Source organism: Hordeum vulgare, unplaced genomic scaffold (genome assembly GCF_904849725.1).
Source record: "Hordeum vulgare subsp. vulgare unplaced genomic scaffold, MorexV3_pseudomolecules_assembly, whole genome shotgun sequence".
Classification (NCBI taxonomy): domain Eukaryota; kingdom Viridiplantae; phylum Streptophyta; class Magnoliopsida; order Poales; family Poaceae; genus Hordeum; species Hordeum vulgare.
The window spans coordinates 9,350-34,597 of NW_025422622.1; the positions used below are offsets into that span (position 1 = coordinate 9,350).

Sequence of the window (25,248 nt, forward strand, 5' to 3'; positions counted from 1 at the left end):
GATAGAAAACCATGCGTGTTAGGATCTTGTTGCATGCAGCGTCACCATACAATATGAAGGCTCATGCGAGGGATGGTTCCAACTAGACAAAGATAATCCGGTCTTGATAGAGGGGCAAGGCTGTCCCATCGACAGTTTTCTTGAAAAACCCTGCGATCGCTATGCACGTAGGAAGGGGGTTTGACAAAAAAGCGACGAATAGGTGAACGTCACCAATTTTTTAGATAAGAAAAAGGAGAAGAAGGATGTTTACCGTTTGCTAGCAGACCCTTATATTACGGACCTATATCGCGCGTTTACAGTTTGCAAAAAATCGCTTTTTACGACTAGCGAGGGTCGCGGCAAAACATAACCCGCATCGTGGAACTATAAAACAGAATATTCACGAATATTCTGTTCTACAGTTTCATGGGCAGGTTCTGTTCTGCCATGGCCCTTGCCAACCCGCAAATCGCAAGAATTCAAACTTACAATTTGGCATCAATTCCATTGATTTGTAGCAAATTTGAACAACCAAACACAATTTTCGCTCAAATTAAACCATTGTTTTTTTTATCAAGACACTAAAGAACATCATGCAAAAGCAACCACCATCTTCACCACCGTCTTGGTTCTCGTTTCTCTCCACAACCCCAAAAGAATCTCACGCAAAAGCCATTATCATCTCCGTGACCATCATCGTCAACATCATCACTCTCCATTTCCGCCACCCATTCCCCCACCGGCGCTGAAGTCATCACACCTTGCAGCCATCATTCTTCTCTTCAAGATTTCTTTTCTTGCCATATCATGTCATTCTTTGGTGATGTCGTTCATTTTATTGTGATTCATTGTCATGATCTTGTTCTCCTCTGCAAGAAGCTTGGACAAAGCCTTGTTCTCCTCGGTAAGGGCTTTCCTCTCCTCAATGGCGGCCTTGCACAACCCTTCTTCCTTGAGTAAGGGCCACTTTCTTGCTTCTCCTGCGCTTTCTTCTCGGCCAACTCCTGCTTCATCTCCTCATTTGATTGCACCATGATATCTATCTTATCATGCAAGCTTGATGCCTTCGATTCCCTCTTGATCTTGTCCTTCGCCTTTTTGTTTCCATCCGACTTGTTCTTGTTTCTTGGGCCATCATCATCTTCATCATCATCATCCGTCTCGGTGAGGGAGCCATTCTTCGGTGGGGATTCTTCCTCAATGAACTCCCAGTTTTGGCTATGTTGATGCAATTTCGAACAATGCTCTAGGTTGAATGACCTACCATGGGAAGCTTCCATGTCCTTGTACCTTTCTTGCACAATTACTCCTAAAAAACAAAAACAAAATTCAACATATGAAACATGTTTCAAACATTTAAAGTACAACGTGAGAAAGAACTCACATAGTTCAATTCAACGGTATCACTTGGTGGTGCATTGCGGTCTTATTCCAAGCAAGCAGCCCAACGGCTACAAACCGGCTTGATAGCGTCCCAACGACCTTGAAGAGACCTCAAGGTGAGCGGTGTTCTATTGGGATACTTCGCCATGAAGCAGAGGAATTGACCCTCTATCATTTGCCAATAGCACTTGGCGGTTTGTCTGTGATGGTCGTCGCATCAAGAGACACAACTTCCCACGCCTTGATAAAAAACTAACAAAAGAATTGTCACCGCATGTTAATTTTTATGCCAAACAAACTAACAACAAGAAGCTATGCATATTCTTCTTATTATTCCACTCAAATCATGGTGAAGTCAGATTTGATACAGGGGATTACTCCACTTTAAGATTATATACAATTTAAAGTTCAGAACCGAGTGACCATACCAGCAGAGGAGAGTAGTCTACTTTGAACCATGCTTGCGCCTTTGTTCTCAAATCACGCGAGAAAACCAAAACATACAAACTGTGCGTGCTATGCAGATGTGGAGGAGGGGGGAAGCTCACCATGTTTGCTAGGATGGGCAAGCAGCCATCCGTCTGCTAGTCCTTCCACATGACCAATGTCCAGTCTATAATGAGCAAGCTAAAAAAAGTGTAATGTATGTGTCCAGTAAACATGCACACAACAAAATAGCAATCGGCCGGTCATCTAATCTATGTAAAACAATTCAGTGATCCCACTCCTATCTTGCATTGTTTCATTGACAAAACCCATTAAAATGAGAGTCATGAATGAGTGAAAAGAAATACATGTTCTGTTATGGAGCTAGCAGTTAGGAAATAGCATGTCTAGCTTTCCAAATCAAGAAGATTTAGACAATCGAGCAACAATAGATGATCAAGCAACAGTGAAAATGACCAAATGAACTGTACATGATCATAGGAACGATTGATATCAGGAATGCACTGTTAGGGTACATAGGACAGAACATGCCAGAATTTGATAACAACCCTAGGAATCAAACAACCATGTCATCACTAGTAGACGAATCAGAGTTATAGTGTTTTAGAGGACATGCCATAAGGGGCTTCTTTATAACAAAGCCTGGTAAACCATCACACATATCACACAGCCAAAACATTCCAACCACTGGCATGGAGATCAACCAAGGACCAACTGCAACCAGCACACACATTACCCAGCACGTCGACAAGGGAAACACTCCAGCGCATGCAACACAATACCCGGCAAAAGACAAAAACTCATAGGACTAAAATTGAGGGCTAAATCCACTAATTATTTTACCATAATCACCACGAGAAGCACAAGTGCTTGCATTAGAGACCATCAGCGCAACCCAGAATCCTAGAAATTGCCATGTAATTAAATGTACCAAGGATGGATGGTCATCAGCACAAGTGCTTGCATTGCAAGACGAGTGTTTGTGACTCCTTGAGCATCTCAATGAGTTCAAATCGATTTCCGAATGCAACATCATATGTGAACTATAATTATGTGCAATAATTCTGCCAACATAAACAAAATGATACGAAAACAAGGCATGATCGTACTGAAGAAAACTAATAAAATGAGCCTACTACTAAGTTTTCCACTCATTCAAAATTCATTTGTACTTTCAAGTAATACTTTGACAAAAACTCAGGTATAACTTGGTATTTATAATATAGCAGGCCCCCAAAACAAAACGAAAATAACAAATGGCAACTCATATGTGACAATTCTAGTAAAAAGCAGCAGCAAGTGTGATAAAAGGAAGTTCTTGTACTAGGTTGTAGTAGCAGTTGCTAGTACCTTTCTTCACGGACAGATGAAGAACAATAATGTTCTCTTCCTTTTCCTGACTGAGATCAGCACCACAATCTAGAATGTAACTGAAGAAGGGCGGGTTTAAGCCATCCACGGTGTGCCCCAACCTCCAGGGGAACCTTGACAATGTAACAATTTAATTCATGACACTGACAAAGACCAACATGTATATATATTAGGAAGTAGTAACAAACATGAGCAGGCTAATGGACATGGGAAGTGTGTAATCGTGTAAGGACAGGCTATGGTTTGATATATTCCAAATTATCACCATTTACATGAAAACCAAAAAGAACTGGACATATATTCACATGTTGAGCTATACTGTTTTTCCTGAATCCGAATAATGATAGGATGCCCAGTTTACATAGTGCCTACTCCAGCCACCAAGTCTCTAATTTAGAAAGAATGGGCTATATTCTACACTAACCCAGCAACACAGACATGATGATTCACTCCAACTGTATTTGAATATAAAATATATGTTTGGACCCCGGCTAGTCCCAGGGCCTATGCTAGTCCCAGGTTCCATTGAAACTAGTATAGAGCTTGCAAGTTGCAATTGTTGCATCAACATTGTGTACAATGATGTTTTGCCGGGGGGATGAGAATAGGAACGCGATGATGTGACACCTTTTGCACGCATCCTGGATAGGAGCAGTTAGTAGATACGTGCTTTGCCGACTACTAGAACCGTGGTCCATGGCCATCAATACCACAAATGGAAGGACAGGCTAGTTGGTTCTGTAAATTGAAAAAAAAACATTATTTCCATGTCAAAGTATTATGATAACAATCCGAAAATAGGAAATGGCCGATACTGAAATTTAAAGTATTGAACGTCACAAGCATGGGTACAGCTAGTGTCACACGTCCAACAATCTAAAGTGAGACTACTGCTGCTATCACTGGCAGTGGAGCAGGAAAGGCGCTAGTTTTGACAACTTGTATGTGTACTACTGCAAATGAACCAGATCAACCATGCGGCTAACTGAAAAATGGAAACAAAGTCCTCCACATGCCTTGGAATTATTTCTCACATGTTGACCCGACAAACAATTAACTAGTTGATTACTCGGATGTATGCAGACCGTTATTTATTTCTTCAAGTAATTTTTCGTTTCAGGTGATCCAAGTCTAGCCAGAATTGCACGAGGAATCGTACTTGCAAAATTAACTTGATGCTCGCGAGACTGGAGAGTGCTGCTACATGCACAAATTCAGTCTTCCAGGTTGACCTCTCAAATATTTTAGGTCTTGATAGATGACCATGTCATGGGCTCATGGCAACCTATGGTCACCATAGTACTATTAGAGTATCTCTAGCAGACCCCCTAAAAGGGCCGAACCCGCAAAATAACCGCCAAAATACAGGTCAAGGCGGAAAATGCTGCTAGACCAGACCCCACTACCGCGTCCGGCCCGTAATTTTTTTTTGCGGGGCGCGACAAAATGCCCACCCTAACCCGCGAAAATGCAGGTTCTTCCGCCCACCCCGTCGGTGCCCTGTATATATCTAAGCGGTTAGTTGGTGGGACATTTCACCCGCGCTTTTCCCCCACCTACCGCCGCCGGGTGCCGCCTTCGATTCCGGCCGTACCAGCCGTCCGGATCATGACGGTGGGCCGCCGCAGTCCCAAGATCGGCCTCCACCACGCCCTCGTGCCTCGGCTTACCGGAAAGCTACAAATCGGTGGTTGTTTTGTCGCGACCACCAGATTGGCTTTTCCAGCCACCGTTGGCTGCACCAAAGCCATGGATTGGTCGGGAGCACCCCGCACAGCCTCGGCAAAGCGCGAGCGCCGCATGCAGGTACTGGTTCCATCCTCTAGTTGCTGGCGTCGGTTTGCCGGCAAGGACTCTTCCGGCCATCGCTTGGGCTCGGCTTGCCGATGCCACTCATAGAGTGCGATGACTGCCTAGAAACAGTGTTGCGGCTCACATCCAACACACGGCAGCACCTCGGATGGGTATTCTTCAAATGCAGAAACGACGGGGTATGCCCTTCTTCCTCTTCTGCTTTGTCAACTTATTTGGTTAAATTATGGTAGCTTATTGAGGTGTTCATCTGTGTAGGAAGGTAGATGCTAATTTTGGTATTGGAAAGAAGAATACATCGATCTATTGATAGAAAGAAACTTAATAGATGTTCGTGCACTCCTTAGTATAATTGAACCTAACGATGCAGCTGCATGTGCAATTAGAATAGATATTAGAGGTGAATCAACGTCTAATTGTTTAGAATCAAAGCCGAAGAATGAAGAATGCAAGATGAAGAACCCCTGGATCAACAATGAATGCATGGAGAAGATGTTGATCCAACTAGTGGGAGCAGTTATGGAAGTTGGATATCTTCTAAAATGTCTAATTGTGGTTCTTGTTTTTTTTGGTCTTGCTGTTTTAGCAATAATTTGGTGAATTATGATGTATCCAATGCCTTTGAAGAAAATAAAGAAGCAACTAAATGTGTTTTCATGCCTGAAAATGCAATGGAAATAATAGATTTCGCAGGCCAGCGTGGGCGGCGGCCCAGCAGACCCCGTAAAATGGACCCTCATAAAAGGATATTTTGCCGCACACGCCGGTCCACAAAAGGGTTTTTCCGCGAACTGCAAACGACTTTTGCGGATCGGCTTTATACGAGGTCTGCTATAGATGCTCTTACATATAAGCAGGAGTCAAATACACGAATTCAGACTGAAGAAGCCATACGTACATGTTCCATATATTATCATCTATCATATAAATGAAGCAGGTATTTGTTCTACCCGAGCGCAACCAGAGGGGAGCAGGGGAAGGAGAGGAGCTAACCATGACTGTTATGGAGCCGATGCCGAACAGGCAGCGGGTCCAACGAAAGAGCCTACCACCACACACCTCGATGAACCCCTTGTCATCTCGTGTACCGATGGAATCCTGCTGCTGCTGCACAAGAAGGACATAACGAATGTTGATCTCAAATGGAGAAGGAAAAGAAGAAATCATGTCCTAGTAATGGATCCAGTAACAAAGACCTGTCCTAGACGCTGGAGCGGGGCTCCATGGAGTTCAGCTTGGGGGTGCCCTCCCTGGGTGAGCTTGTCGAGCCCCACCAACACGTACCAATGTTTAGCACCTGCACATGCAGTGCAAAAAAGAGGTCAATCAACATACCAAAGTGATGAGAGGTTTATGACCATTGTCAACCTGAACCCATGGTCAATACTGTTCGATCTAGTACTGGTTTCCGTGTGGATGTGTGCCTAGCCAGTATTCAAATTTATTGATTGAGCTCAATCCTTCTGCTCATGAACTTGCTCGTAGGGCTGCACGGTGGGTTTTTCCTGAAAAGGATGGACCTTTCATGTAGTTAATTCTGCTGGTATGACTTTAATCTTGTTCCTCCAAAATGGGGTAGAACATGGTGGTTTGATGACATATTTATCTGTTGTGGTTACTCTCAGTATCCGGCAATTACTTTCACCAACTCAAGAAATTATACGAGGCCATGAAGTTCAAAATTTTGGATAGACATGTGTCACTTTTTAAAAAGAATGTTGATACAGAAGTGCATCTCTCTCGAAGAAAAAGATACAGCTTTTTTGAAAACACATATACTATAGATAGGCAAGAACCTGTTTTTTTTTTCTTTTCTTTTAGAACAAATATAATAGACTTGGCAAATGGCTGGACCTGTTTTACACGTTATTCAACAGAAGAGCATATAATGAACATTTTATTCCACAGTAATGTCAATGTGAGCACTCAAAAGCAATATGCTTCATTTCAATGGAGGAAAAAATATCCATTTGACACAGGGATACGGTCAATTTCAACAACAAAATAGGCAACATCACAGAAAAATAGAACTCCGGTGAGATTGTAGAGGTGTTGGCAAGAGCCTCTCTCTCTCCCAATGGATGCACACACGCGCGCAAGCTGTTGGAGCAAATTGACACAAGCAAAAACAGAGGAGGAGGAGAGCAGCACACACACAGATTTGTTTTGCAGGCAACGGATGCCTTTTTTCTTTCTTCTTGCTTGACCAACAACACACACCGGTTCTGCTTTTGATGTCCAGTTACAAAAATCATTTTCTTGTACCGAATTTGAGAGGGGAAGATGGGTTAGAGCAGCTTACTACCTTGACGAGCGAGGAGAACCAGAGGAGGGATGTCCATGGCGTACAGAGCAGCAGCACAACAAGCAGGTGCATGTCCCCTAGAGCAGCAGTACAGCAGGCGGATGAAACAACCTTCCTCTCCCATGGCGAAGGTGCTCGATCAGGGAGAGAGAAAAGGTGAGGTGAGGAAGAGCCTACAGAAATATTACGAGACCGAAAGTTGAAGATTTTGGAGAGACATGCGCGGCCTTCTTAAAAAGAATACTGATAGAGGCAAACTAGATGTACACAAAATAGAATAGAGCAGCTCATAATGTCTAGCACTATACACAAAATAGGCAACTTCAGAGAAAAATAGTAGTCGTACTCTAGTGAGATTGTAGGGAGGCGCCAAACCAGATGAGATCATGCGAATAACAAATCATTTTTTTGTAAAGATCTTTCAGGTAGGCAAGAACCTGTTTTTTTTTCGTTTTGAACAACTATAATAGAGCTGGCAAATGGTTGGCTCCTTCTTACAAGTCATTCAAAAGAATAGAACAGCTCCGTGATGTCTAGCACTCGAAAGCAATATGCTTCATTTCAAAGAAGGAAAAACAAAAAGACTCATTTGACAGAATAATAGGGCCAGTTCAACAACAAAATAGGCAACGTCGCAGAAAAATACTACTCTAATGAGCTGGATCATTTTCTTGTACCAAATCTGAGGAAATCTGAGAGGATGAGATGGGTCGGAGCAGCTTATTACTTCCTTTCTGGTTTAGGGTCTTGAGCAGCAGCACATGCCTCCTCTCCCATGGTGCCTTCCACGCTCGCCATGGCCGGTGATAGGGTTCAGGTTCCTCTTGCCTGCTAGGTCGCCATGGCCGCGGGCTAGGGAGGGAGGGACTGCTGCTGGTGTGGCCATGGCATCGAGCTAGGGTTTCGTCCTGAGCTGCTGGATTCGATCTGGGGTGTAGGGAGAGAAGGGTGGCGTAGAAGGCGGAGGCCGGAAGGTCGCCGACGAGTCTGGGAGTGGGGAGCTCGCCGGTTGTCGGAGAGGGAGGTGGTCATTGGCGGCTGGATGGGGATGGGGATGGGATGGGGATGGGGATGAGATGGGGTTGGGGTTGGGGTTGGGGGCGGGGTTGGTTGGGAATCGGGAAGGAGGGCCTATCGTCTCTACTGGTTGGTGTTTGGTTATCTTAAAAATCATTTTTAATTGGCACCGATGGGCCTGCCCGCTGCAATAGTTCAAAACCATGAAAAATTTCATGTGGTCTTGGCGGGCCTGTACGCGCCGGTTCGAAACGAATTTTCCTTCTGGCGCGGACCAACAAGAGCGCGCGAGCCATAGAAGGTTTTCGTCATCGACGAATGCTTCTGATTGGTCAGCGTTGAGCTCTCATGGATCGATCCCCTCCTTCCATTTGGTCCATTCATTTTTTCGAATCCAACGACATACACTTCACGTCACGTGGATCATGCTCATTGCTCTCTGTATATCCCGTTTAACGATTCTAGCCTAAACTTCCTTCACCTATTATATATAAATCTAAATGTAAAACCTAATAAACATGTTCAATACAAATATACTCCCTTCGTCTGGAATTACTTGTCGTAAAAGTAATAAAAATAAATGTATCTACAACTAAAATAAACCTAGATACATCCATTCCAAACGAAGGGACTACGAAACTAAGAAGACGTTCAACTTTGTTGGTATAAGTTTTTTCTTCATGTCTACCTCGTCCCGTGTTCCTCCCTCGTCTGATGGTGGACACCCGACTAGTCCCTATAAATTTGACCATCAACTTTGTTGGTATAAGTTTTTTCTTCATGTCTACCTCTCCTTTTGTTGCTATTATTTTGTCCCTATAAAAGGCACAGTGTCCACAACAGCAGCGATCAATTCATTGCATGCAATGGTATTAATTAGAAAAATTAACATTTTTTTTTCTTTTTTTTCTCTTCGTCTTGGCCGCGATGCACAACCTAAGATGACCTATACACCAAGAAGGAGGAAGTACCTCTCCTTGATACTACCCATAGTGGGAGTAACATAGGTAGTACTCCCTCAATCTGGGTTTTATAGAGCATGTGCTTAGTTCAACTTTGTTGATTCCATGCTTCATGGCGGTAAACGGGCTCAATGCAGTAAGGATCCCGGTGGGATGGTGGATTGCCACTGGAGATAACCCTCCGACTCCATACGTTGGAGGCTCTCTCCAAGCCTTGGACAACGCCTTTCGATGGGCAGAGTACGTAGTCTAATTCACGAAATTGATTTTTTTCGAAACTTATCAATACAAAATTAAAGGAATTATGAATTAATCAACACATTTGTGGATGTATTTGTAGGGCACGCAAGCTAGGAGTGATCATAGGCTTGCAAGAAGCTCTTCGGTTGGGATTATTTCTCAATCAACTTTCACTTTTGGCTATGTTGATGCAATTTCAAACAATGCTTTAGGTTGAATGGCCTACCACAGGAAGCTTCCGTGTCCTTGTACCTTTCTTACAGAATTTCTACCACAGGGAGTTTTTCCACATGGTTTCTCACGAAAGGTTTTTAATGAGGCAATATCAATGCAAGCATGGACGATATATGTCATTTTCTCTTTATTTTCCCACTGGGTTTTAGAAGGAGTTTTTCATGGCATATTGTATGTTTTCTTCTCAATTTTTTCCACAGGGTTTTGGAGGAGAACATTTCAAAGATGATGGGTCTCAAGGACAAGCGAGGATTAGGGGGTGTTAGGATTTATTTTAAACTAATTATAATAATTAGGGAATAATCCTCCCTTGTACAGAACCGCTTCGTGCGGGTTGCTAGCCAACCGACGCGACGGTTTTTTCACGACCCCCACGAGCGGACGCATCCGTTCGTGGCGACGGTTAATTCCCTGTGTATTTAATCCTCATGGATCATCAATGAAAGAGACAGTTCGATCAAATCATACTTTCACAGATGCATGTGCTCTCTCATCGCGACTCTCTCCCTTCCTAATCAAAGAATAGATAAAACGAATAGACCATCTGATTTAAAACAAGAGTCCATGTGAATATGCACTTCCATATACACACGCGTGCTTATCCTACTAATCCATGGCTCTAACGCAGTTTGTTAGCTGCACGCATGAGTGCGTGCGTGGCTCTTTGCTTATCCTACTAATCCACGCCAATATATCTTTCTTTCCCCAATAAATACACACGGCCGGCGGTGCGTGCGTGCATCCTTTCTTCTCCCTAGCTAGCAGCTTCTCGCCATGGAGCGCGTGTCGTGGCAACCACTTGCGCTCCTCCTCCTCGCGGCGGCCGCGGCCGTCGCCAGCGGCACTGAGGTCGGGTACGACGGCCGGTCGATGGTCATCGATGGCGAGCGCCGCCTCCTCATCTCCGGCTCCATCCACTACCCCAGGAGCACGCCAGAGGTATGCATTGCACACGGAGCAGCAGATGAATACACCATCGTCTCGTCTTAGTTTCCATGAATGAATTGTAAGTCTCGATCGTTGCTTGCCTGCAGATGTGGCCGGATCTGATCAGGAAGGCCAAGGAGGGCGGGCTGGACGCCATCGAGACGTACGTCTTCTGGAACGGCCACGAGCCTCGCCGCCGGCAGTACAACTTCGAGGGCAGCTACGACATCGTGCGCTTCTTCAAGGAGGTCCAGGACGCCGGCATGTACGCCATCCTCCGCATCGGCCCCTACATCTGCGGCGAGTGGAACTACGGCGGCCTGCCGGCATGGCTGCGCGACATCTCCGGCATGCAGTTCCGCATGCACAACAACCCCTTCGAGGTACCCACACTGCTAGCAGATCCTTCCCAACAATATAATGGTTTTCCTTGGAGGTCAAAATACGACCAAGTTATTGATGCTTGCAGCAAGAGATGGAGACCTTCACGACCCTCATCGTCGACAAGCTCAAGGAGGCCAAGATGTTCGCCGGACAGGGAGGCCCCATCATCCTCTCTCAGGTACGTAGTAACTAACTAATATTAATTATGTGAAACTTATCTAGCTTGCATTCCTAGCTACTTGTCGTCGACAAAAGAGTGGATCAGTGAATATAACATATATATATGTGAACAATTTACATATATAGATCGAGAACGAGTACGGGAACGTCATGGACAAGCTCAACAACGACGAGTCGGCGTCTGAGTACATCCACTGGTGCGCCGCCATGGCCAACAAGCAGAACGTAGGCGTGCCGTGGATCATGTGCCAGCAGGACCAAGACGTCCCACCCAACGTGGTCAGCGCATGCACATTTTCATCTTTCCTATTTTTGTCTCTACCAATTATTATTCTTCTTTCTTCCCAAGTGTAAAACAAAAAAAACTCAATGCTAAGTCTTCTTAATTACTAGATCAACACCTGCAACGGCTTCTACTGCCACGACTGGTTCCCCAAGAGGACCGACATCCCCAAGATCTGGACTGAGAACTGGACTGGCTGGTACCCTACATATATATATACCTGGATCAACCTTTATATATTAATTTTCCTTCTTTTTTTCTTATGGAACCTACATGCATATGCGCGAAATTGGTTAGCACGTTCTACTATATGTTGAATGAAGTTCAGATTGCTCTTACATTTTATCCACGATATATAATTAGGTTCAAAGCCTGGGACAAGCCTGATTTCCACCGGTCCGCCGAAGACATCGCCTTCTCTGTTGCCATGTTCTTCCAGACGCGAGGATCGCTCCAGAACTACTACATGGTGATTGATTTATAACTAATCTATACTTTTCTCTTCTACATTAATTTCCATCCTCTAGCAGGCTGGCATGAACTGAATTTTACATCATTTGACATGTTGATCGTCAATTTATATGTGATCAGTACCATGGTGGCACCAACTTTGGCCGCACGTCGGGTGGCCCATACATCACAACCAGCTATGACTACGATGCCCCTCTCGATGAGTACGGTACGTGAACCATCTCTTGTTGTTCCTTCAATTCATATATTCGTCCCAAGCTTATTTGCATCTTGTAAATTAATAATTAGTGTCAATATGCAAATCATATTCATTATCCTTTTATGTTTTTGTTTTCAGGTAACATCAGGCAGCCAAAATACGGGCACCTCAAGGACCTCCACAATGTCCTCAAGTCCATGGAGAAGATCCTACTCCATGGGGACTACAAGGACACCACCATGGGCAACACCAACGTCATGGTAACTAACATGCATTCACATACAATACAAAAATCCTAGCACTGTTTTTAATGGTGTTCACAACAAAATTGATCCATTTGGTTCATCAATATCTACACTAGGTTACCAAGTACACGCTGGACAACTCCTCTGCCTGCTTCATCAGCAACAAGTTCGACGACAAGGAGGTCAATGTGACCCTCGACGACGGCGCAACCCATGTCGTGCCCGCATGGTCCGTGAGCATCCTGCCGGACTGCAAGACCGTCGCGTACAACAGCGCCAAGATCAAGACACAGACGTCGGTGATGGTGAAGAGGCCGGGGGTGGAAACCGTGACGGATGGCCTTGCTTGGTCGTGGATGCCCGAGAACCTCCATCCTTTCATGACGGACGAGAAGGGTAACTTCAGGAAGAACGAGCTGCTCGAGCAGATCGCGACGTCGGGCGACCAGAGCGACTACCTATGGTACAGGACAAGGTAATCAAACATCTTGATGCTTAATACAGAACTACACTGTTGCATAAGATTGAAATATAAATTAATCTCTGGTGATGATCAAAATGTGCAGCTTGGAGCACAAGGGGGAATCGAACTACAAGTTGCACGTGAACACGACTGGCCATGAGCTCTACGCTTTCGTCAATGGCAAGCTTGTTGGTGAGCGTCCCAATATACTCTGAGTGGTTTGCACACTGATGGATTAATGAACTTGATCAAGCTAATGTTAATTGATTTGATTAATTGGCATGCAGGGAGGCACTACGCTCCTAATGGCGGATTCGTCTTCCAAATGGAGACACCGGTGAAGCTCCACTCTGGCAAGAACTACATCTCCCTCCTCAGCGCCACCATCGGGCTCAAGAACTATGGTGCTCTGTTCGAGATGATGCCCGCCGGCATCGTGGGAGGGCCGGTGAAGCTCGTCGACACCGTCACCAACACCACCGCCTACGACCTCTCCAACAGCTCCTGGTCCTACAAGGCCGGCCTCGCCGGCGAGTACAGGGAGACCCACCTCGACAAGGCCAAGGACCGCAGCCAATGGAGAGGCGGCACCATCCCGGTGCACCGCCCCTTCACCTGGTACAAGGCGACCTTTGAGGCCCCCACCGGTGAGGAGCCCGTGGTGGCGGACCTGCTGGGGCTCGGCAAGGGCGTGGTGTGGGTCAACGGCAACAACCTGGGCCGCTACTGGCCGTCATACGTCGCCGCGGACATGGACGGCTGCCGGCGGTGCGACTACCGCGGCACATTCATGGCGGATGGCGACGGGCAGAAGTGCCTCACTGGCTGCAACGAGCCGTCCCAGAGGTTCTACCATGTGCCACGGTCGTTCCTCAAGGCCGGCGAGCCCAACACGATGGTGCTGTTCGAGGAGGCCGGCGGCGACCCGACGAGGGTGAGCTTCCACACCGTCGCTGTCGGGGCGGCGTGCGCGGAGGCCGCCGAGGTCGGCGACGAGGTGGCGCTGGCGTGCAGCCATGGCAGGACCATCTCCAGCGTGGACGTGGCCAGCCTCGGCGTCACGCGCGGCAAGTGCGGCGCGTACCAGGGCGGCTGCGAGTCCAAGGCGGCGCTGGCGGCGTTCACGGCAGCGTGCGTCGGCAAGGAGTCGTGCACGGTGCGGCACACGGAGGACTTCCGCGCCGGGTCCGGGTGTGACTCCGGCGTGCTCACCGTGCAGGCAACCTGCTGATCCCCACATGAACCAAGGAATAAATTATAGTTAGTGTCGTTTAGGCTTAGTGTTAGCTAACGTCAATCAGGAGCTAGGCATATGTGTTAGGGGGCTAAGTAATTAGCCCAGAACAATTACATGGTTCGCTTCATGTGATTTTCGATGGAGATCATCGAGGTTAAACCAAGAATTTTTCGCCTCCTCGATCAGTTTGCTATAGGGTGAAGATTTTCGGTTGAAGAAACAGGCAGACAATACATATGCGTTGGTAATTTCTATTTCTTATATACATATGGGTTTGCTTATTTGAATCACAAGTAACAACGTGGGAAAATAAATTTTGCACCTTTAATTAAATTAAATATTTAACAGCATCCACGTATAGTTTAAAAAAATTAACTTTTTCTACATAATGTTCCATTCATTTGGCACAAACAAATACACTTATTTATTTTTAATGTTCTTTCTCATGTCTCATTCTGTTGATAATAAAAAGGTTTGTTTAAACTTCTTGTAAATCTAAATAATACGATTTTCCATTGCTTAACAAAAAAGTATTATTTCATTCTATTACATATATTTTCTGATTAACTCGCACAGTGGCCCTCTCAAGTGTGCGAGCAAGTGTTCTACTATAACCATCACAAACATTATGTAAATAACGTATCACTTATGTGGTAAAGTTCTTTAAATAAGTTATATGACATTTCGGGGAAAACATTTTAAATTGATGATCAAATGTGGTCTTCACATGCGATTGTTAGTGCTCTAAGTGTTAGCTACCGTGAGGAACAGGTTAATTATTCTGCAGGATATGTGTTAGGGGGCTAATTAGCCTAGAACAAATGCATGGTTCAGTTCATGTGATTTTTGATGGATCAAGGTTCAATCTAGAATTTGTTGGGGTGATTGTGGCAGCTCGTTTTGTTATGGGGAAGATTTTCCGTCGGAGACACAGGCACATGAAGAATTTGTTGCGGTGATTTTCCAAGTTTCATATGTACTCATCACATAGTTTGAAACAATAAGGTTCTGTAACTATCACAAATGTTATTCAATTAAAGTCCGGACCAGGAGCATATAGAATTTTAGATCCCACATCTGCGATGCTAGCTACATGTACTAAACTTTTGCTACACCTGGACGAATTCCATGTACCGTATCATTCTGATGCATGTGATAATGCAGGGCTCTTGTGTTAATTATGGTACTATATGCCTATGGACCATCTACAATATCATTCTTATGCATGCGATAACGCAGGCCTCTTGTGTCATTCATCAGCACGTAACACCCTCATATTCTTCTCACACATAGTTGACAATAAGAGTTACACTCGGGGGGGGGGGGGGGGGGGCTAAACCGGCAGTGTGGTGCAGTACGGAGCAGTTACACATGACGCTGTAACATTCACTTACTCTGGGAGTTGGTCGTAATACTTGGTTAGGCCATGTTGAAGATCTTCTGTTCGCCCCTGTAAACACTGACGCAGTAACAAGTTCGCGAGTTTGCCTTAAAAAATGTACTATTATTCTATACTTGTAAGTTCTATATACTTCAGAGTCATACCAGACCAGGAGCATCTAGAATTTTAGATCCCACATCTGCGGTGCAAGGTACTAAACTGTTGCTACCTGAACGAATTCCATGTATCGTTCTTACTATCTCTTATGCATGTGATCTTGCATGGGCTCTTGTGTTGAGTATGGTATATGCCTCCTATGCATGTGTTATTCTTCACGTAACACCCTCATATTTTTCTGACACAGAGTTGGCAACAATACTGGCGATCGAGTTACAACTGGGATGTAGGTTAACCGGCGACATGCCGCTCTCAACGTGCAAGTGCAGCAGCCCTATAACGTGCGTCCACATGGATCTCTGCAGTTGGCCGGTGGAAATCCATGGTGATTCCTATGTATTTCTGGCAATGTGCAGGCTCACTGCTGGCGCTGGGTGGCTACTAGGGGCGTACAAAGGCGGCTAAGTTTTCCTTCATTTTAAATGGTATTCTTGATTTGCGACAATCCTAAGGGCCTATTTAGCGGGAAAAATCTACCAAAATACTTTACCTTGATTTTGGTGATACATTGGGTTTTCGAAGGCGGACCGAGAGGGAGCTCGAAGCACGCCTCCTGCAGGTGTAGATGGTCACGGTGGAACACATGGTTTGTGATTGATGAGATATTTTAGGAATTTTACGATGGAAGCCACCCGCAATTGCCCAACAATTTTGTGTGAATATTTACGAAAGAGTATGGCTTTGACATTTAAAACATTTGGACATGTCCGAAATGTCTTTGACATTGATTGAAATATGAAAACAATAGAAATTTATGTGAGTATTTATAAATTATGTTTGTGAGCATCGTGAGTGTACCTTTTCAAAGCTACATTTTTGTTTTGTGCGTGTACCATACAGTATTGTACAGGTCGACCAGGATAGAAAACCATGCGTGTTAGGATCTTGTTGCATGCAGCGTCACCATACAATATGAAGGCTCATGCGAGGGATGGTTCCAACTAGACAAAGATAATCCGGTCTTGATAGAGGGGCAAGGCTGTCCCGTCGACAGTTTTCTTGAAAAACCCTGCGATCGCTATGCACGTAGGAAGGGGGTTTGACAAAAAAGCGACGAATAGGTGAACGTCACCAATTTTTTAGATAAGAAAAAGGAGAAGAAGGATGTTTACCGTTTGCTAGCAGACCCTTATATTACGGACCTATATCGCGCGTTTACAGTTTGCAAAAAATCGCTTTTTACGACTAGCGAGGGTCGCGGCAAAACATAACCCGCATCGTGGAACTATAAAACAGAATATTCACGAATATTCTGTTCTACAGTTTCATGGGCAGGTTCTGTTCTGCCATGGCCCTTGCCAACCCGCAAATCGCAAGAATTCAAACTTACAATTTGGCATCAATTCCATTGATTTGTAGCAAATTTGAACAACCAAACACAATTTTCGCTCAAATTAAACCATTGTTTTTTTTATCAAGACACTAAAGAACATCATGCAAAAGCAACCACCATCTTCACCACCGTCTTGGTTCTCGTTTCTCTCCACAACCCCAAAAGAATCTCACGCAAAAGCCATTATCATCTCCGTGACCATCATCGTCAACATCATCACTCTCCATTTCCGCCACCCATTCCCCCACCGGCGCTGAAGTCATCACACCTTGCAGCCATCATTCTTCTCTTCAAGATTTCTTTTCTTGCCATATCATGTCATTCTTTGGTGATGTCGTTCATTTTATTGTGATTCATTGTCATGATCTTGTTCTCCTCTGCAAGAAGCTTGGACAAAGCCTTGTTCTCCTCGGTAAGGGCTTTCCTCTCCTCAATGGCGGCCTTGCACAACCCTTCTTCCTTGAGTAAGGGCCACTTTCTTGCTTCTCCTGCGCTTTCTTCTCGGCCAACTCCTGCTTCATCTCCTCATTTGATTGCACCATGATATCTATCTTATCATGCAAGCTTGATGCCTTCGATTCCCTCTTGATCTTGTCCTTCGCCTTTTTGTTTCCATCCGACTTGTTCTTGTTTCTTGGGCCATCATCATCTTCATCATCATCATCCGTCTCGGTGAGGGAGCCATTCTTCGGTGGGGATTCTTCCTCAATGAACTCCCAGTTTTGGCTATGTTGATGCAATTTCGAACAATGCTCTAGGTTGAATGACCTACCATGGGAAGCTTCCATGTCCTTGTACCTTTCTTGCACAATTACTCCTAAAAAACAAAAACAAAATTCAACATATGAAACATGTTTCAAACATTTAAAGTACAACGTGAGAAAGAACTCACATAGTTCAATTCAACGGTATCACTTGGTGGTGCATTGCGGTCTTATTCCAAGCAAGCAGCCCAACGGCTACAAACCGGCTTGATAGCGTCCCAACGACCTTGAAGAGACCTCAAGGTGAGCGGTGTTCTATTGGGATACTTCGCCATGAAGCAGAGGAATTGACCCTCTATCATTTGCCAATAGCACTTGGCGGTTTGTCTGTGATGGTCGTCGCATCAAGAGACACAACTTCCCACGCCTTGATAAAAAACTAACAAAAGAATTGTCACCGCATGTTAATTTTTATGCCAAACAAACTAACAACAAGAAGCTATGCATATTCTTCTTATTATTCCACTCAAATCATGGTGAAGTCAGATTTGATACAGGGGATTACTCCACTTTAAGATTATATACAATTTAAAGTTCAGAACCGAGTGACCATACCAGCAGAGGAGAGTAGTCTACTTTGAACCATGCTTGCGCCTTTGTTCTCAAATCACGCGAGAAAACCAAAACATACAAACTGTGCGTGCTATGCAGATGTGGAGGAGGGGGGAAGCTCACCATGTTTGCTAGGATGGGCAAGCAGCCATCCGTCTGCTAGTCCTTCCACATGACCAATGTCCAGTCTATAATGAGCAAGCTAAAAAAAGTGTAATGTATGTGTCCAGTAAACATGCACACAACAAAATAGCAATCGGCCGGTCATCTAATCTATGTAAAACAATTCAGTGATCCCACTCCTATCTTGCATTGTTTCATTGACAAAACCCATTAAAATGAGAGTCATGAATGAGTGAAAAGAAATACATGTTCTGTTATGGAGCTAGCAGTTAGGAAATAGCATGTCTAGCTTTCCAAATCAAGAAGATTTAGACAATCGAGCAACAATAGATGATCAAGCAACAGTGAAAATGACCAAATGAACTGTACATGATCATAGGAACGATTGATATCAGGAATGCACTGTTAGGGTACATAGGACAGAACATGCCAGAATTTGATAACAACCCTAGGAATCAAACAACCATGTCATCACTAGTAGACGAATCAGAGTTATAGTGTTTTAGAGGACATGCCATAAGGGGCTTCTTTATAACAAAGCCTGGTAAACCATCACACATATCACACAGCCAAAACATTCCAACCACTGGCATGGAGATCAACCAAGGACCAACTGCAACCAGCACACACATTACCCAGCACGTCGACAAGGGAAACACTCCAGCGCATGCAACACAATACCCGGCAAAAGACAAAAACTCATAGGACTAAAATTGAGGGCTAAATCCACTAATTATTTTACCATAATCACCACGAGAAGCACAAGTGCTTGCATTAGAGACCATCAGCGCAACCCAGAATCCTAGAAATTGCCATGTAATTAAATGTACCAAGGATGGATGGTCATCAGCACAAGTGCTTGCATTGCAAGACGAGTGTTTGTGACTCCTTGAGCATCTCAATGAGTTCAAATCGATTTCCGAATGCAACATCATATGTGAACTATAATTATGTGCAATAATTCTGCCAACATAAACAAAATGATACGAAAACAAGGCATGATCGTACTGAAGAAAACTAATAAAATGAGCCTACTACTAAGTTTTCCACTCATTCAAAATTCATTTGTACTTTCAAGTAATACTTTGACAAAAACTCAGGTATAACTTGGTATTTATAATATAGCAGGCCCCCAAAACAAAACGAAAATAACAAATGGCAACTCATATGTGACAATTCTAGTAAAAAGCAGCAGCAAGTGTGATAAAAGGAAGTTCTTGTACTAGGTTGTAGTAGCAGTTGCTAGTACCTTTCTTCACGGACAGATGAAGAACAATAATGTTCTCTTCCTTTTCCTGACTGAGATCAGCACCACAATCTAGAATGTAACTGAAGAAGGGCGGGTTTAAGCCATCCACGGTGTGCCCCAACCTCCAGGGGAACCTTGACAATGTAACAATTTAATTCATGACACTGACAAAGACCAACATGTATATATATTAGGAAGTAGTAACAAACATGAGCAGGCTAATGGACATGGGAAGTGTGTAATCGTGTAAGGACAGGCTATGGTTTGATATATTCCAAATTATCACCATTTACATGAAAACCAAAAAGAACTGGACATATATTCACATGTTGAGCTATACTGTTTTTCCTGAATCCGAATAATGATAGGATGCCCAGTTTACATAGTGCCTACTCCAGCCACCAAGTCTCTAATTTAGAAAGAATGGGCTATATTCTACACTAACCCAGCAACACAGACATGATGATTCACTCCAACTGTATTTGAATATAAAATATATGTTTGGACCCCGGCTAGTCCCAGGGCCTATGCTAGTCCCAGGTTCCATTGAAACTAGTATAGAGCTTGCAAGTTGCAATTGTTGCATCAACATTGTGTACAATGATGTTTTGCCGGGGGGATGAGAATAGGAACGCGATGATGTGACACCTTTTGCACGCATCCTGGATAGGAGCAGTTAGTAGATACGTGCTTTGCCGACTACTAGAACCGTGGTCCATGGCCATCAATACCACAAATGGAAGGACAGGCTAGTTGGTTCTGTAAATTGAAAAAAAAACATTATTTCCATGTCAAAGTATTATGATAACAATCCGAAAATAGGAAATGGCCGATACTGAAATTTAAAGTATTGAACGTCACAAGCATGGGTACAGCTAGTGTCACACGTCCAACAATCTAAAGTGAGACTACTGCTGCTATCACTGGCAGTGGAGCAGGAAAGGCGCTAGTTTTGACAACTTGTATGTGTACTACTGCAAATGAACCAGATCAACCATGCGGCTAACTGAAAAATGGAAACAAAGTCCTCCACATGCCTTGGAATTATTTCTCACATGTTGACCCGACAAACAATTAACTAGTTGATTACTCGGATGTATGCAGACCGTTATTTATTTCTTCAAGTAATTTTTCGTTTCAGGTGATCCAAGTCTAGCCAGAATTGCACGAGGAATCGTACTTGCAAAATTAACTTGATGCTCGCGAGACTGGAGAGTGCTGCTACATGCACAAATTCAGTCTTCCAGGTTGACCTCTCAAATATTTTAGGTCTTGATAGATGACCATGTCATGGGCTCATGGCAACCTATGGTCACCATAGTACTATTAGAGTATCTCTAGCAGACCCCCTAAAAGGGCCGAACCCGCAAAATAACCGCCAAAATACAGGTCAAGGCGGAAAATGCTGCTAGACCAGACCCCACTACCGCGTCCGGCCCGTAATTTTTTTTTGCGGGGCGCGACAAAATGCCCACCCTAACCCGCGAAAATGCAGGTTCTTCCGCCCACCCCGTCGGTGCCCTGTATATATCTAAGCGGTTAGTTGGTGGGACATTTCACCCGCGCTTTTCCCCCACCTACCGCCGCCGGGTGCCGCCTTCGATTCCGGCCGTACCAGCCGTCCGGATCATGACGGTGGGCCGCCGCAGTCCCAAGATCGGCCTCCACCACGCCCTCGTGCCTCGGCTTACCGGAAAGCTACAAATCGGTGGTTGTTTTGTCGCGACCACCAGATTGGCTTTTCCAGCCACCGTTGGCTGCACCAAAGCCATGGATTGGTCGGGAGCACCCCGCACAGCCTCGGCAAAGCGCGAGCGCCGCATGCAGGTACTGGTTCCATCCTCTAGTTGCTGGCGTCGGTTTGCCGGCAAGGACTCTTCCGGCCATCGCTTGGGCTCGGCTTGCCGATGCCACTCATAGAGTGCGATGACTGCCTAGAAACAGTGTTGCGGCTCACATCCAACACACGGCAGCACCTCGGATGGGTATTCTTCAAATGCAGAAACGACGGGGTATGCCCTTCTTCCTCTTCTGCTTTGTCAACTTATTTGGTTAAATTATGGTAGCTTATTGAGGTGTTCATCTGTGTAGGAAGGTAGATGCTAATTTTGGTATTGGAAAGAAGAATACATCGATCTATTGATAGAAAGAAACTTAATAGATGTTCGTGCACTCCTTAGTATAATTGAACCTAACGATGCAGCTGCATGTGCAATTAGAATAGATATTAGAGGTGAATCAACGTCTAATTGTTTAGAATCAAAGCCGAAGAATGAAGAATGCAAGATGAAGAACCCCTGGATCAACAATGAATGCATGGAGAAGATGTTGATCCAACTAGTGGGAGCAGTTATGGAAGTTGGATATCTTCTAAAATGTCTAATTGTGGTTCTTGTTTTTTTTGGTCTTGCTGTTTTAGCAATAATTTGGTGAATTATGATGTATCCAATGCCTTTGAAGAAAATAAAGAAGCAACTAAATGTGTTTTCATGCCTGAAAATGCAATGGAAATAATAGATTTCGCAGGCCAGCGTGGGCGGCGGCCCAGCAGACCCCGTAAAATGGACCCTCATAAAAGGATATTTTGCCGCACACGCCGGTCCACAAAAGGGTTTTTCCGCGAACTGCAAACGACTTTTGCGGATCGGCTTTATACGAGGTCTGCTATAGATGCTCTTACATATAAGCAGGAGTCAAATACACGAATTCAGACTGAAGAAGCCATACGTACATGTTCCATATATTATCATCTATCATATAAATGAAGCAGGTATTTGTTCTACCCGAGCGCAACCAGAGGGGAGCAGGGGAAGGAGAGGAGCTAACCATGACTGTTATGGAGCCGATGCCGAACAGGCAGCGGGTCCAACGAAAGAGCCTACCACCACACACCTCGATGAACCCCTTGTCATCTCGTGTACCGATGGAATCCTGCTGCTGCTGCACAAGAAGGACATAACGAATGTTGATCTCAAATGGAGAAGGAAAAGAAGAAATCATGTCCTAGTAATGGATCCAGTAACAAAGACCTGTCCTAGACGCTGGAGCGGGGCTCCATGGAGTTCAGCTTGGGGGTGCCCTCCCTGGGTGAGCTTGTCGAGCCCCACCAACACGTACCAATGTTTAGCACCTGCACATGCAGTGCAAAAAAGAGGTCAATCAACATACCAAAGTGATGAGAGGTTTATGACCATTGTCAACCTGAACCCATGGTCAATACTGTTCGATCTAGTACTGGTTTCCGTGTGGATGTGTGCCTAGCCAGTATTCAAATTTATTGATTGAGCTCAATCCTTCTGCTCATGAACTTGCTCGTAGGGCTGCACGGTGGGTTTTTCCTGAAAAGGATGGACCTTTCATGTAGTTAATTCTGCTGGTATGACTTTAATCTTGTTCCTCCAAAATGGGGTAGAACATGGTGGTTTGATGACATATTTATCTGTTGTGGTTACTCTCAGTATCCGGCAATTACTTTCACCAACTCAAGAAATTATACGAGGCCATGAAGTTCAAAATTTTGGATAGACATGTGTCACTTTTTAAAAAGAATGTTGATACAGAAGTGCATCTCTCTCGAAGAAAAAGATACAGCTTTTTTGAAAACACATATACTATAGATAGGCAAGAACCTGTTTTTTTTTTCTTTTCTTTTAGAACAAATATAATAGACTTGGCAAATGGCTGGACCTGTTTTACACGTTATTCAACAGAAGAGCATATAATGAACATTTTATTCCACAGTAATGTCAATGTGAGCACTCAAAAGCAATATGCTTCATTTCAATGGAGGAAAAAATATCCATTTGACACAGGGATACGGTCAATTTCAACAACAAAATAGGCAACATCACAGAAAAATAGAACTCCGGTGAGATTGTAGAGGTGTTGGCAAGAGCCTCTCTCTCTCCCAATGGATGCACACACGCGCGCAAGCTGTTGGAGCAAATTGACACAAGCAAAAACAGAGGAGGAGGAGAGCAGCACACACACAGATTTGTTTTGCAGGCAACGGATGCCTTTTTTCTTTCTTCTTGCTTGACCAACAACACACACCGGTTCTGCTTTTGATGTCCAGTTACAAAAATCATTTTCTTGTACCGAATTTGAGAGGGGAAGATGGGTTAGAGCAGCTTACTACCTTGACGAGCGAGGAGAACCAGAGGAGGGATGTCCATGGCGTACAGAGCAGCAGCACAACAAGCAGGTGCATGTCCCCTAGAGCAGCAGTACAGCAGGCGGATGAAACAACCTTCCTCTCCCATGGCGAAGGTGCTCGATCAGGGAGAGAGAAAAGGTGAGGTGAGGAAGAGCCTACAGAAATATTACGAGACCGAAAGTTGAAGATTTTGGAGAGACATGCGCGGCCTTCTTAAAAAGAATACTGATAGAGGCAAACTAGATGTACACAAAATAGAATAGAGCAGCTCATAATGTCTAGCACTATACACAAAATAGGCAACTTCAGAGAAAAATAGTAGTCGTACTCTAGTGAGATTGTAGGGAGGCGCCAAACCAGATGAGATCATGCGAATAACAAATCATTTTTTTGTAAAGATCTTTCAGGTAGGCAAGAACCTGTTTTTTTTTCGTTTTGAACAACTATAATAGAGCTGGCAAATGGTTGGCTCCTTCTTACAAGTCATTCAAAAGAATAGAACAGCTCCGTGATGTCTAGCACTCGAAAGCAATATGCTTCATTTCAAAGAAGGAAAAACAAAAAGACTCATTTGACAGAATAATAGGGCCAGTTCAACAACAAAATAGGCAACGTCGCAGAAAAATACTACTCTAATGAGCTGGATCATTTTCTTGTACCAAATCTGAGGAAATCTGAGAGGATGAGATGGGTCGGAGCAGCTTATTACTTCCTTTCTAGTTTAGGGTCTTGAGCAGCAGCACATGCCTCCTCTCCCATGGTGCCTTCCACGCTCGCCATGGCCGGTGATAGGGTTCAGGTTCCTCTTGCCTGCTAGGTCGCCATGGCCGCGGGCTAGGGAGGGAGGGACTGCTGCTGGTGTGGCCATGGCATCGAGCTAGGGTTTCGTCCTGAGCTGCTGGATTCGATCTGGGGTGTAGGGAGAGAAGGGTGGCGTAGAAGGCGGAGGCCGGAAGGTCGCCGACGAGTCTGGGAGTGGGGAGCTCGCCGGTTGTCGGAGAGGGAGGTGGTCATTGGCGGCTGGATGGGGATGGGGATGGGATGGGGATGGGGATGAGATGGGGTTGGGGTTGGGGTTGGGGGCGGGGTTGGTTGGGAATCGGGAAGGAGGGCCTATCGTCTCTACTGGTTGGTGTTTGGTTATCTTAAAAATCATTTTTAATTGGCACCGATGGGCCTGCCCGCTGCAATAGTTCAAAACCATGAAAAATTTCATGTGGTCTTGGCGGGCCTGTACGCGCCGGTTCGAAACGAATTTTCCTTCTGGCGCGGACCAACAAGAGCGCGCGAGCCATAGAAGGTTTTCGTCATCGACGAATGCTTCTGATTGGTCAGCGTTGAGCTCTCATGGATCGATCCCCTCCTTCCATT

At 44.8% G+C, this 25,248-nt stretch overlaps 1 protein-coding gene and 2 long non-coding RNA genes across 6 annotated transcripts; 1 reads left to right on the forward strand and 2 right to left on the reverse strand.

The window, feature by feature from the left end:
* Positions 1 to 1,619: 1,619 nt before the first annotated feature.
* On the reverse strand, positions 1,620 to 7,683 carry LOC123421391. Of its 4 annotated transcripts, none has more exons than XR_006619692.1 (4): positions 6,192 to 7,683; positions 5,989 to 6,099; positions 3,811 to 3,921; positions 1,620 to 3,296 (listed from the first exon to the last, which is right to left on the reverse strand). It is a non-coding gene; the product is annotated as an uncharacterized LOC123421391 (long non-coding RNA). The 4 variants fall into 4 exon arrangements; XR_006619691.1 differs by having other exon boundaries at positions 5,989 to 6,102; XR_006619689.1 differs by having other exon boundaries at positions 5,989 to 7,683.
* A 2,844-nt stretch (positions 7,684 to 10,527) lies between these two features.
* LOC123421396 (beta-galactosidase 1-like) lies at positions 10,528 to 14,136 on the forward strand. The gene is made up of 11 exons (XM_045107534.1): positions 10,528 to 10,692; positions 10,788 to 11,063; positions 11,150 to 11,242; positions 11,371 to 11,523; positions 11,638 to 11,726; positions 11,891 to 11,996; positions 12,119 to 12,206; positions 12,336 to 12,457; positions 12,559 to 12,917; positions 13,009 to 13,097; positions 13,193 to 14,136. Exons 1-11 carry the CDS (start codon positions 10,528 to 10,530, stop codon positions 14,134 to 14,136), a joined length of 2,484 nt encoding a protein of 827 aa, XP_044963469.1.
* Positions 14,137 to 18,178: 4,042 nt separating this feature from the next.
* LOC123421394 lies at positions 18,179 to 24,242 on the reverse strand. The gene is made up of 3 exons (XR_006619701.1): positions 22,548 to 24,242; positions 20,370 to 20,480; positions 18,179 to 19,855 (listed from the first exon to the last, which is right to left on the reverse strand). It is a non-coding gene; the product is annotated as an uncharacterized LOC123421394 (long non-coding RNA).
* Between the last annotated feature and the right edge of the window lie 1,006 nt (positions 24,243 to 25,248).

Bases quoted from the DNA above. Each gene is read 5' to 3' on its own strand.
- LOC123421396 (XM_045107534.1), top strand. From the start codon at position 10,528: ATGGAGCGCGTGTCGTGGCAACCACTTGCGCTCCTCCTCCTCGCGGCG. The intron at 11,524-11,637 runs GTCAGCGCATGC...CTTAATTACTAG, and splicing joins AAGACGTCCCACCCAACGTG to ATCAACACCTGCAACGGCTT. The intron at 13,098-13,192 runs GTGAGCGTCCCA...ATTGGCATGCAG, and splicing joins CGTCAATGGCAAGCTTGTTG to GGAGGCACTACGCTCCTAAT.